Consider the following 14,105-nt stretch of genomic DNA (forward strand, 5'->3'; position numbering starts at 1 on the left):
ATGGTAAAGGTAAAACATCAGAATTCCCATTCCGTCACCCTTTTGTCAGGCTGGCGACTCAAACGAGCTTCTTACTTTTTCTCATCTTCACTGAGATCCATTTTGCTTCCAGCACGTATAATGTCAATTTGTCATGCTGCTTAAGCATTAATGAGATAAAAACTTAGAAGAAAAGAAGACGCGAATTAAACGAGCCCATTGATTTCTCATGATAAAGACGAACACAAGGTACAAAAGCATCAAAACAGACTACGACCCAACACTAGCCACTTTCCAAATCTAATGGTGCATGGCTTTGCAACAGTTTCTTCGAACTGAAGAACATGAAAAATAATTGTAAATCCGGATGCACACATTTTTCCACATTCAAAATGTAAAACTGCTCAGAATAGAGACTCGAAATAGGTCTACTACATAAGCCGTTTTTGCCATTAAGAAAAAAAAAATAAAAAAACATATAAAGATGACCTATAGCCCAAGCATGCTCCTCTCACTCCCAGCCCAAACTCCAAAAACTATGATCGGAAGAAAATTAAAATTTAGAACATACTACTGGAGGGTGGACAGGACATACTACTAAATAGAATTTTTAAACAATTATCCACCCGAGATCAATGAAAATGACAGATGGGCGAAACCATAAATAAATTTCATATACCTCGCTCAAAAAAGATCCAATCACTTGATTAACCAACAGAAAAATCTTCAACTGCTATCCTCCTGAAAATCTTTGCTTCCTAGGCAGTAGCAGTTATCCGTGGAGCTGTACTTCTGGCTGCTGCATTTACAGCCAAGCCACCAGCACGATTCACACGCCCACCATTGCCGCCCGTGTGATCAGCCCTCTGATATCCCTCTCCACGGCTAGAAAATCCACCTCGATTCCCATTCCTGCTGCCAAACTCAGTCCTGCCATTAAAGTCACCACGGCCATAGCCCCTTCCACCTCCATAGTTTCCGTTTCCACGCCCTCTTACTCCTTCGTGCCTATATCCAGCTGTCCTTCCAGATGAAAATCGTCCCTTACTGTTCCCTGGAAATTGAAAAACAGCCACAATCAAATGTCACAATATCAAGGTGTTAACTACGATACCCTATACTGAGTGATAAGTATAGGTGTAAGGAGTGATATGGGTGGGTAGTATATGGAATCTCGCATAAAAAAAATGGAATCCCGCATTGCTTGGAAATGAGAATTTCTTGCTCTTTATAATGTTTTCAATGTGACTCCAATTGTATTATTAACTAGTCCTTTTGGAATATAGGCCCAAATGTGGCTTGAGCCTGTAACGGATAAGCCCAAATCTGCAGGTCAAACAGGGTATGAAAACCCTTTGTCTATTTATTACAAATTGCACCAAAGTCTAATCAACATGTTGCAAGTCCCCATCCCTCCAATAATTCAAGCGACATAGGTCTAACAGAAACAATTGCGATACCTAAACACTGCTTTCTTGATCGCTCTTCCAGTGATGAAAAATAGTATTTACCTTCAAAGAAATTTTAAACGAGTAAAGTCAACCACAAAACCCAACCTACCTCGATTGGTAGATCTCTTTTCCTCAACAACAGCTTGGCGTCCACCAATGATGATGGGTGAAGCCTGAAAGATAAATGGAAATATTATTACATAATAACAATATACAATATAACATTAGAAGCTAAGGGCAACAACATCGGATTAAAAAAGATATTATTCAAACCACTCATTAGGAAGAGGTTGAAACATCTACAATATTATTTTTTCCTTTTTTTTTTTTTTTTTTTGTTTTTGTTTTTTTGTTAAAGTGGAAATTTTATTAATAGAAGACCACGCAAAGCCTGAGCACACTGGATATATACAAGAAAAAACACCTAGTTAAGAGGAGGAATCTACAACATTTGTTAATTTTGAACTATTAGAAACATTTACAATAAGGCATCATTAGAGTAAACATAAGATCTTTCTTAAAGAAAATAATTACAACATTCTCTTCAAATTTCTATTAATATAAATTAATGAAGAATTACTGCAAACTAAATTTGGTCAGGTAATTTGGCAAATATCAATATTGAAGAACACCAATGAAAATTGACCCTATACCTCCCCAATAAGAAGGGAGGGAATTCTATATCCACTGAATTTAATGATTCAACCATTGACCAGATAGAAACAGGCAGGACTATCAGCAATCAATCTTCAACCAAACAAAAACAAGCACAACCCAGTTAGAAACAAATATGATCAATATAACTGAATTAGCCTCGACAAATAGGCATCTGCATCACACGGAAAGACAGGTATGAATACTTGATCTCATTAATTGTTGAGGTGAAAAGGCAACTGCACGGTGGGAGCAAAGAAACATGCTTTTAAATTCCAAGAAAGTATGACCATTGGGGGACATGACAAAAACATTAATTTCAAAGTGGGGGACGGGACAAATATTTATTTCTGGCATGATAATTGGTGCGGGGATTCAGCCCTTAAATATGTTTATCCTAATCTTTTTAGGATTGCTAGAAACAAAGGGGCTGCAGTGGCTGACTCTTACCAATTTTCTACTAATATGTTACATTGGAATGTGGAATTTAACAGAGATTTATAGGACTGGGAAGTGTGTGAAGCTGCTGATTTCTTTGTAAAGTTGCATTTTTTTTGTTGGCTGGTGTCTCTTGAGAAAATATTAACCACAGATAATTTGAGGAAAAGAGGTTTATTTGTGATTGATTGGTGTTTTATGTGTAAAAACGATGGCGAATCTGTTAACCATCTTGTTCTTCATTGTGAGGTGGTGACGAAGATGTGGAATGAGATTTTTGCAAGGGTAGGCATTGCTTGGATGATGCCTTAGCGTGTGGTGGACCTTTTGGCTAGCTGGCAAGGTTCAGTGGGATGTGGAGGCAGTGCAGCAGTGTGGAGGATGATCCCCTTGTGTTTGTTTTGGTGCTTATGGTTAGAGAGAAATGGGAGGTGTTTCGAAGATAGCGAACGTTCTATGGGGGAATTCAGGGATTTTTTCTTTAGCACTATAAGTTTTTGGGTGAAGAACCTTGTAAGGGATGAGAATATTTGTAATGTTTTGCCTTAGTTCTGTTTTGCTTTAGCTTGTATTTAGGTGTACTCACTTGTATACTTCTTGTGTACTTGGGCTATGTCTATTTACTTGAAATAAATTCTCTTATGGGTAGTTATAGGGTTACTATCCTATTACTACCCATCTACTACCCAAATGCATTTCAAGTTTTTTTATTTTTTTATCATTTTCTTTTAAGTATTTTTTTAACATCCTTAATCACTAAGAAAAAATTAAAAAAAATATACAACTTTACTAATACTCACTTTCTTAATCATTAAGTAAAATAAAAAATTAAAAAAAAATGTAGTAGATGAGTAGTAGTAAGGTAAGTAACCCTATCATTATTCTTCTCTTATTATCTATAAAAAAAAAAAAAAAGTATGACCATGTCATGTCACTAATTCAACGAGGATCAATAAGTATTGAGAACTTGAAAGAAGTCACTAGACCTTTTATGAACAAAAACAATTAGAGATTCAAAAATAATAAACATGTATAACGGTAATAAAAATTCAAATGAGCCATAAAAAAATCCAAAGTCTCATTCACTTTAAAATTCCACTTTAGTATTAATTAACCCTAGCATCAAAGTGAAGTCTGGTCAGATTAGCATGTAAAAACAGAAACGGCATGGAATCAAAAAATAATTAAATAACCATTATAACACAGCAACAGTTATAGTTAGAAGATAATGATGTCACTAAACATGTAGGTAGGTGTCAACACAAGGCTGAAGATAATTGTCATGGTGTATGTAATCATGTAACTCGCCCGATTGAGTCTAATGATGATAATGATGAGCTAAAAATGTAGGTAGGCGTCAACACAAGGCTGCAGATAATTTTCATGGTGGATGTAATCATGTAGCACCCCCAATTGAGTCTAATGATTAGGGGTGTAAGGTGGCCGGTCCGGACTGGAAAAACCGACCGGACCGACCGGTTCAGTCTGGACCGGACCGAAGAAATGGAGGGTCGGTCTCGGTCCAGAAAGTAGTGTGATTTTGGGGTTCGGTCCGGTCCCGGGGTGGAGATTTCTCGGACCGGACCGGACTGGACCGACCGAAATCTTTTTTTTTTTTAAATAAATATATTATTTTATATAATAATTGTAAAATAAATTATGTAGTTTTCATCTAACCTATCCCTAAATATATTATTTTATATAATAATTGTATAATAAATTATGTAATTTTTATCTAACCTATCCCCATTTAGAATATAAAATTTTAAATATGTAATTACAAATTGTGAATTATATTAATCATATATTATAAATTAACCTATCAATTCATAATTAACTAATGTGTGACCAGTGACTACTGACATCTATGAGACTATGACCTAAGTTGCAACTTTCAAGTAAATATAAAGCATGTATGGATGTAAGGAATCATGGATAATTAAATTATTTATGCTTATTAGTTATTGCTTCATATACAAAATGTAAAAAATTGTAAATAGCTCATTATAATTTATGCATTAACTTAGAAATATCATAAATTATAATACATTAATATACTCTAAGTTAGTAACAAATAACAATTAACATCATCAATATAATTATATAATTATATAATTATAAATTGATAACTAAACTAAATCACTATGTCTATAATACTATAACTATAGTCTATAGTCTATAATTAAAAAGAAATCACTATAAGTCTATAAGACTATAAGTTATAACTATATATAGTATTAAATTATTAATACCACTATGACTAATGACTAATGACTATAAGTTTATAATTAATACTAATATATAAGTTGATATAACTATACTAATAGTATAATATTAAAACTATTAATTTATATAGTCTAATATATTATATAACTATACTAAATCACTATAAGTTTATAACTAATACTAATATATAACTATACTAATAGTATAATATTAATACTATTATATAGTCTAATATATTATATAGCTATATTAAATCACTAAGTTTATAACTAATACGAATATATGAGTTTATAACTATAGTCTAATATTAAATATAGTTATACCAATATATAAATTTATAACAAACACTAATACTAATCACTATAACTAAAACACTATTGTCTATTAAAAATTTAAATGTATTACAAATATATAAATTATAACTGAATTACAACACAAACCCAATCCCGAAACGGCACTGTTTCCTCTCTTTTGCAAACCCTAAAGTCTACGCACAACTGCACAAGCTGCCTCTCTCTCAGTCCCTCGTCTCTGCCTCTCTCTCGTCTTTGTCTCGTCTCGGACTCTCGAGTCTTCACGAATCACAGACCCTCGTCTCGCCTCTCTCTCGTCCCTCGTCTCGCCTCTCTCAGTCCCTCGTCTAGCCTCTCTCTCATCCCTCGTCTCGCCTCTCTCTCAGTCCCTCGTCTCGTCTCTCTCAGCCCCTCATCTCGCCTCTCTCTTCCCCTCATCTCGCCTCTCTCTTGTCCCCGTCTCTTAATCACTGACCCAGCCACCCACGCAGACCCAGTCACCCACCCAGACCCAAACCCAGCCACCCACCCAGCCACGCATAGACCCACGCACTAACGCACAGACTCTTGGGGAATTGGCCTCACAAATTCACAATCACGGACCACGGTAATGAATCCGAAATCTGGAAGACGGTTTTATTAGGGTTTTTGAATCCGAAATTTATTCATTTAGTGATTGTGTTTGTGAATTGTGAATTGTGATTGGGTTTGTGTTATTAATAATTAGGGTTTTATTAGGGTTTTGTGAATTGTGATAGGGTTTTGTGAATTGTGAATTGTGATTGCTAATCACTGATTGGGTTTGTGTTATTAATAATTAGGGTTTTATTAGGGTTTTGTGAATTGTGATTGCCAATCACTGATTGGGTTTGTGTTATTAATAATTAGGGTTTTATTAGGGTTTTGTGAATTGTGAATTGTGATTGCCAATCACTGATTGGATTTGTGTTATTAATAATTAGGGTTTTATGAGGTTTATAACTTTAAGAAAATGATGGTTGAAGTGTAATGTGGGAGTAATGTTACACAGATCACTGATTCACTAGTGCTATATATGTTGTCCAGTTCTAGGTTTTCCCCCTTTTAAGAGTACTGTTTTTTCAAATATTGTTAATGTTGATCAATGACTATTGTTTTTTCAGATTGTGTATTTTTAGGTGAAATATTTTTTCTAAGAACTAAACCCTTAATTATTCTTGATGAGATCGTGTAAGAACTAAACCCTTAATTAGTATTTAATTCCCTTTATTTCTTTTCTAGATGGACTATATTCTAGAATTGATTCCACAAGATTCTACTACAGATGATGTAGAGTCAACACAGGCTATACATGGGCAAGGCATTCCTCCACTCTCATCCAATGTAAGTGCTAATACTAAACCGAGAGGTAGTGGTAGACATAGGTCAATGATTTGTGATCATTTTACAATAATACCAAAAGGTGATCCAACTAAACCTAGGGCTGCATGTAATTACTGTGGTGCTTCGTATGCATGTGATACGAAGACCAACGGTACAAAGTCCATGAAGTATCACATTGAAAAACAATGTAAGAAATGTCCATTGAGACAGACGGATAAGTCCCAAACTACTCTCGGTTGGAAGACGGGTGTAGGAAGTGATAGTGGGGGATTTGTGCCCATATCATTTAGTGTTGAGGCTTGCAGACAAGCCTTAGCAGAAATGATTATTCTTGATGAGTTACCCTTTAGGTTTGTTGAAGGAGAGGGTTTCAAGAAGTTTATGCTCATTGTTTGCCTTAAGTGGGTAGGGATTTCATCCCGTGTCACGGTTGCGAAGGATTGCTTTAGTGCATATATAAGGGAAAAAACTAAGTTAAGAAGTGCTCTTCAAGGGCAACGAGTTTCCCTCACCACGGATACGTGGACATCTGTGCAAAACCTCAATTATGTGTCTCACGGCACACTTTATTGATGATAATTGGAAACTACACAAAAGAATTCTTTCTTTTTGTTTGGTTGAGAATCACAAGGGTGATACACTTGGTAGGGCCATAGAGATGTGCTTGCATGATTGGGGGAGACCGAAAGTACTTGCAGTCACACTTGATAATGCAAGTTCTAATAACGGAGCAGTTTCTTATTTGAAGAAAAAAACAAAGTATAGGAAGGACACTGTTTTGGAACATGAATTCTTGCATGTTCGGTGTTATGCCCACATCCTAAACTTAATTGTCCGTGAGGAGTTGAGGGAATTTGATGAGTCAATTGTGAAGGTGAGATGTGTTGTGAAATATGTTAAGTCCTCACCTCAAAGGTAGAGTACATTTAAAAAATGTATTGGGTTAGAAGAAATTGCAAGCAAAAGTGGCATTTGTTTAGATGTACCGACTAGGTAGAACTCCACCTATCTTATGTTAGAAGGGGCTTTAAAATTTCAAAAAGCTTTTGAACGGTTGGAAGAAGAAGATTCGGGATTCCTTAGTAGTGTTGGAGACGATGATGATCAAATTGGTGATGTGGTGAATAGGAGAACATCAAAGAAGTTAGGGCCTCCCAATAATAACGATTGGGAGAAGGTAAAGTTGTTTGTAAGGTTTCTTGAACTATTTCATGATGCAACTTTATCTTTTTCGGGGAATGAATATGTAACTTGCAACTCTTTTTTTCTGGAGTTAGTTAACATATCCGATGCAATTGATGTGGAGTGTGAAAAAGGAAGCCCCGTGGTGGGATTAATGGCCACAAATATGAAGAAAAAATTTGACAAATATTGGAGCGACTTAAATAATATGAATATGTTGTTTGTTGGGATTATTCTTGATCCTCGGTATAAGATGCGATATTTTGACTTTGCATAGGAATGCATGTATGCCAATGATCCCACAAAAGCTTTTGATTTGAGTTGGAAGGTTAAAAATGCTTTAATCCGCATGTATGAGGCATACGCTGATAATGAGGGAGGCAACAATTCTGATCTACAACAGCAGTGCACAAGTCCCCTACGTGAAGAAGTAAATTCTACAGATGATAGTGGTAGTGGTAGAGTTGATAGGACGGCAGAAAGAATGTCCATATTCAAGCAACGGTTACAATCGGAAAACACTTTGGGGAGCAAGAATGAGGTTGATAGATACCTAGCTGAAAGTTGTGAGGAGGCATTCCCAAGTTTTGACATTCTTATTTGGAGGGTTAATTCAGTTAGATATCGTGTACTTTCAAAAGTTGCACGAGATGTATTCACAATACCGGTATCTACAGTGGCCTCTGAATCTACATTTAGCACGGCGGGTTGTGTCCTTGATCCTTTTCGAAGTAGTTTATCTCCGATGATGGTTGAGGCTCTAATTTGTACATAGAATTGGTTTCGTTCTTCTTCTACTCCAATCAACCTTAGGACTTTAATGAATGAGGTAGAAGATTTTGAGAGGCAGTTGGTATGTTTCTTACTTCATTTTATAACCTTTTTTTTTTTTTTATAAGTACTTCATTTTATAACTTTTTTTTTATAAATACTTCATTTTATAACTTTTATGATCTATAATACTATATGTTATGAAAATTTATATAATATGTTTTGTTTCTTTATTGTATAGAACTTGTTCGGGACGGTGACAATTCTATGGAGGCTTCAAATGCAATGTCTACAACCAATGCAAGTTAATGAAGTGAAATGTATTTTAACTCGTTAGTTTTCAATTTTTACTTTTGCTATTTGCTAATAATTCTTTTGTTTACATTTTATAGCGTATTGTGAAAATTGAAAAGTGAAAAGTATGCCAAGCCAAAAGATGTAGGAAGCTAAGACTTAAGAGCTGCCAGGAGAATAATTGTATAATTTGCATTGATGTAAATTGTAATTTATATTTAAAGCTTTTAATTTTTCAGTTATTTGGGACCTGTATAATTTTTAGTTTTTATTATCTATGCTTGGAAATGGTTTTTTTTTTTTTCTTCCTTCCTTTTAGAAGCCAAATTTGCTTGGGAATGTTTTTTCAATTTTCTTTCATTATCTAGTCTAATTTTTAGTTTTAACCTTGTTTAAATTGTTTGGGTGGATTAGTAGTAAGAAAATCAAGTAGTTATTTCTTTTTTGAAGTTTCTGATGGATATAGATAAAATTTATTTTTTGTAGTACAACCTTTTATTTAAATTTATTCACTGTAATTTAGTTAGCATATTGCTTTATAATTTATTCCTTTTTAGACTATCGGTGAATAGTTTTGTAACTTGCATTTTTTTTATAAGCATTTTGTGGGTGGCCTTATAAGTGTATTTTTTTGCTTCAAATTGGATAAAATGTTAGTGGATTTTACTATTGAGCCGAAAAAACAGAAGAATAAGGTTGGGCTATTGGCCCATCTGGAATAGGGTTGGACCGAATAGGACCGACCGGACTGGACCGGACCTGTCCTTATGCCTATTCGGTCCGGTCCAGGGTGAGAAAACCCTGGACCGAATTGGTCTGGTCCGGTCCATAAAACCTCCTCGGGACCGACCGGACCGGACTGAATTCACCCCTACTAATGATGATGAATGAGATCCCACATTTCCTAAGAGAGAGAGTTCTTGCAATTTGTACTGAAATAAACCATTCTGCTAATTCTGTTAGTGAAGCCTGAATTTGAGGCAAGCATGCCACAGCTGGTTTTGTATCTACATACGCTAGACCAATTGTATTTAGATTATAACTGAAGTGCTTATATATTAAAAAAACAACAGATCAGCACAGAAAAACCAAATGCATACCTCGATTGCGCATTGCACAGCGCTTGCCACCTCAAACTCCACAAAGCCAAAACAAAATCCCTGGTGTATTGATGCATGGACAATAAACATATTTTTATAATTCATGGACTAAAAACATTAGCTGAGGAAACGATCAATAAGCAATTTGAGTTTACATTATGGCATACCTTTTGGCTTCTAACTTGAATACCGTCAATCTTAATAGGTCCAAATTGCTTGAACTCACTTTCGAGCAAGGCAGGCGTAGCATTCACAGGGAGGCCTTTTACGTAAATAGAATGACCATCAGCTGCAGATAAACACAAACATATAGACAATAAATACAATCATACAGAATAACCAACACAACCAGGATGCAGATCATATAGTAAGCTTACTAGCAGAAATAATGGTACAATAACAACTACAAACCTTCAGATTCCTTCTCACCACCATTTTCAGCAGCATTGGAGCTGGAAACTGGTGTCTGAGACACCGGGGCAGGAGGAGGTCCAGCAGTCACTAGTTGCTCTTGGCTCTTGGAAACAGACTTCCGAGGTGCTGGCATTTGGGTTGAAAATGGAGCGGCATTCTCCTTCAAAACCTTAACCTGTAATAGCAAAATATATAGGATTTACAAAAAAGAAAAAAGACCACGTTAAAATGAAATAAACTAGCAATAAAAAGTTAAAGGAAGACCACTTATTCCCAAATCTTGGTCCTTTTCCTATTAAATAATTAGCCCCCCACATTTAGAGATTATCCAAACGATTATTGCCAAGGAAATGATAAGAAATAAATCCAAAGCATAGGATTTTACATAATAGCCACTTACAATATAGGCATATGACTTCTTGGGAGCTTCTTCAATTTTAGAATTAGATTCAACCACTATCTGCCAACCGTCTGAAACTTCATCAACGACCTCAGGAACTGCTGGTTCCTCTTCTTCAATTGAAGCGTGTCCATTCTCAGGAGGATTACACACTTCCTCTTCATCAACAACCTCTGGCACTGTAGTCACTGGCTCTGAAATATGATTCTCCTGCACAGGAGAAGAATCTGCAACAATATACATCCACGAAGTCAGTTGGCATGAGCCAAAAATCTAAGCTTTGAATTGTAAAGTGTGTTTCACATTACCAATGTCAGAAGTAAGAGGTTCTTCGACATCATTAATGAGACCCTCGTTCCCATTGTCAACATATCTAAAAACATCATTCAGAACAAAGTAGCCTATGTCTTGAGGAGCCAGGAAGAAAGTTTGAGTAAATTTGCGCCTCAAACTATCCTTTGCAGTCAAATACCCAGTAACAAGAACAAGGACTCCCCCGTTGAAAGAATCTTGTGAATCCACAGTTAAGATTTCTGCACTTAGTTCACCATAATGAAGCGAGAGTATCTTCTCATTGATTGCCTACTCAAAGAAAATCAGTCAGCATATAAAGAAGGATCAAGGTTTTCACTCCTAATTTTCACCATTTGAAGGTGAACACCTGCCAATTCCTAAAAAATTTTACCATACAAATAAAATAAAAAATGTAATAAAAAGAGAGTCAATGCAACTCGAATCAGTCCCTTGTTTAACTCTCAAACTGCACCTACTTTACCACCCTAATAGTCAGATTTTCTAGATTGCTCTGTTTGGTCTCTGAGAAAAAAAACTATAAAAATTGTTTTAAAACTTAAAAGCCTCTTTTTCATCATACTTTTATTAACCAGAGAATTTTTCTAGTCACACAACCATATTTTCAGCAACTGAAGCATATATAATTGCATAAAGCGAACTGGTAAACAGTAAACAAGCCGCATCATGCAGGCAACTAGGCTTTGCAAGCGTAGATGAATAGGAAAATTAACCAAAAAAAAAAAAAAAAAAAAAAGAGGATAGAGAATGACGGTAGCTCACTTGCATAGTGGTTGTAATACTCATCGCCCCATTTTCTTCTTGACGACCAAGCTTACTAGTATCCTGGTAAAATCGATGAACAAGCTCCGGGGATTGATGCAAGATAAGGTAGTACTGGTGGACAAAGGCGTTGCCAACCTAGGTTTGACCACAAATTCATCCAAAATAGATTAATACCCTAAAAACAACATAATACCTTTAATAATTTTCCCAGTCCGAAAACAATACATACAACATCAGCAGCAGGAGTGCAGGCTGCAGCTAAGACTTCCGGCTCTGAAGATGCCATCACCGAATTGAGTTCTGATAAGCAATAAAAAAACACTAATTACTTTACATAAAAAATACAACTGCCATGGATCTGCTACCCTAAAGGGTGGCTGGATGCCAGCCACACCCCTTAAAACTGACTTCTTCTCCTTCTTTTCCTTCCCATTCTTTTTTAGTTATTTTTTATCTTTTTATTTTCAGCATGACATAGCATTTATTACACCTAGATTACCCATATCAGTTGGTTAGATGACATGGCAAGTGTCACATTGGATGAGACATCAGTTTGTAAGAAAAAAATAGTAAAATTTGAAGAAATTTCAGCATTTTCTCCTGAGACGATTTGAAAAGACATCATAAATTTTTCACAACCATCACGAGAGAATTATACATCGACACTTGGAAGGAAAAAATTTTCGGTAATCTTCACCGAGCAAACATCATCCATCCCGCAAAACAAACAGAGAACCCTACAGACCCATTGGCTACAGCCTACTTCAACGTAAACCTGGAGAGAATTATTAGATTAAAACCTCAGCAATTATTTAAATTTTAAGCCACAACGGTTTCCGTTTTCACGGGAACAGTTTCCCAAGTAAAAAATTGAGCAGGAAATGAAAATGAAACAATAAAATAAAAAGTTGGTTTTTGTTTAACAACGACGATCCATCAGAGGATTTTTCGTGTTCATAACAAAATTTTACCATGTAGCATCTTCCCAAAAAGAGAAAACAGGGCCTAAGAAAGCACAAAACAAAACAACACTCCAATAACACTACTGACGTGATTGAGGAAACGACAGCAGTACCCGATCGAAGAGTGCTGATTGGGCGGAGATTGAGAGAAGGGTATTTAAATAGTAGCTCCGCGACCTTCTCTCACCTCCCACGGTGGCTTTTTTCTAGGGTTTATATTGGGGTTCTCTTCCGGATCTTGAAGAGGGAAGAGAGTGTGCGTGACGGTGTTAGGGATAGAGTGAAATAGAGGGTTTTTCCTTTAAGAAAGCAGTGTAAAGGGCGCAAAATTGGAGCACTTGTAAGGAAAGAGAGATGCTTTAATCTGATACGTAAATAGTAATATTTTGTGAATGTTATTAAAATATAAATATATAAAATAAATTAATATGATTTTAATTTTTTTTTATAAAAATTTAAAAAATAATTAATTTTATTAATAACTAATTTAAGATGAATTAAAATATACTTGCCAATCAAATACAACCTTTTTTTTTTTTTTAAGGAAAACTCTTAGACCATTTCATTATAATAAATAGGAAATATAATGAGGAGTAGGGGTGTGCAAAATTCCGAAAATTCCGACTCCATCCGAATTCCGCTCCGACTCCGACTCCGACTTCGTCGGAGTCATCGGAATTCGGAGTCAGAATTCGGAGTAGCTCCGAATATCTATTCGGAGTCGGAGTCGGAGTCGGAGTCGGAGCTCCAAGAAGCTCCGATTCCGACTTCGAAATTTTTTTTACTGTACACTTGCGCTCGAGTGAGGTGTCGAGCGCAAGTCGAGCACACGTTGTATTGAACATTGGCTCGATCGACATGTCGAGCGGAAGTCGAGCGAACCTCTTCCGAGCGACATGTCGAGCGGAAGTCGAGCGAACCTCTCTGAAAGAGTTCCGCTCGAGCGCCACGTCGAGCGCACATCGAACTCCGATCTTATGTCGGAGCTCCTATAGGAGGTCGGAGCTCCGACCTCCGATCGGAGTCGGTCTCCGACTCCAATTCGGAGTCGGAGTCAGAGCTCCAATTTGGCTCCAACTCTTGTCGGAATCGGAGGTCGGAAACGAGCACTCCGACTCTGTCGGAGTCGGAGCCCAGCCCTAATGAGGAGTATCCTCCATTGTTACAATCAAATTTGAAATGGAAAGAGAATTTTTTGCTAACAAATGGGCCATAACATTGCCATTTTTTCTAACATGAGAAACCTCTCATCTAGCAAAATTTTGCATCAAAAGTTTTGTTTCATAAACAAACATAGAGGCCCTGCTTCTCCCTCCCTTATCCTCATGCAGAGAGTTGATCATTTGTAGGAAATCTCCATCTATGATGACTTGTCTAAGGCCAAGATCCATACCAAATTTAATTGCTAGAAGAGCACCATAGGACTCGACTAGCAAAGGATCAGGAAAGAGCTTCTTGCTTTGCCGCATGGTATTACTTGCCCTTCACTGTCTCTAACTACA

General features: G+C 36.3%; 1 protein-coding gene across 1 annotated transcript; it reads right to left on the reverse strand.

The window, feature by feature from the left end:
- Window positions 1-331: 331 nt before the first annotated feature.
- LOC121238734 (nuclear transport factor 2-like) lies at window positions 332-12,954 on the reverse strand. The gene is made up of 10 exons (XM_041135741.1): window positions 12,717-12,954; window positions 11,871-11,941; window positions 11,639-11,776; window positions 10,873-11,146; window positions 10,565-10,791; window positions 10,162-10,339; window positions 9,918-10,039; window positions 9,751-9,810; window positions 1,540-1,603; window positions 332-1,033 (listed from the first exon to the last, which is right to left on the reverse strand). The coding sequence occupies exons 2-10, from the start codon at window positions 11,925-11,927 to the stop codon at window positions 738-740; spliced, it is 1,416 nt and encodes a 471-aa protein (XP_040991675.1). The 5' UTR covers window positions 11,928-11,941; window positions 12,717-12,954; the 3' UTR covers window positions 332-737.
- Window positions 12,955-14,105: the final 1,151 nt, after the last annotated feature.

Source organism: Juglans microcarpa x Juglans regia, chromosome 7D (assembly GCF_004785595.1).
Source record: "Juglans microcarpa x Juglans regia isolate MS1-56 chromosome 7D, Jm3101_v1.0, whole genome shotgun sequence".
In the NCBI taxonomy this organism is placed as follows: Eukaryota; Viridiplantae; Streptophyta; class Magnoliopsida; order Fagales; family Juglandaceae; genus Juglans; species Juglans microcarpa x Juglans regia.

What these genes read in the sequence shown, in the direction of transcription:
- LOC121238734 (XM_041135741.1), bottom strand. Translation starts at nt 11,927, where the DNA reads ATGGCATCTTCAGAGCCGGAAGTCTTAGCTGCAGCCTGCACTCCTGCT. An exon ending in GCACTCCTGCTGCTGATGTT is followed by an intron (nt 11,777 to 11,870) that starts GTATGTATTGTT and finishes GGTCAAACCTAG; the next exon opens with GTTGGCAACGCCTTTGTCCA. An exon ending in TGGTGAGAAGGAATCTGAAG is followed by an intron (nt 10,040 to 10,161) that starts GTTTGTAGTTGT and finishes GTTTATCTGCAG; the next exon opens with CTGATGGTCATTCTATTTAC.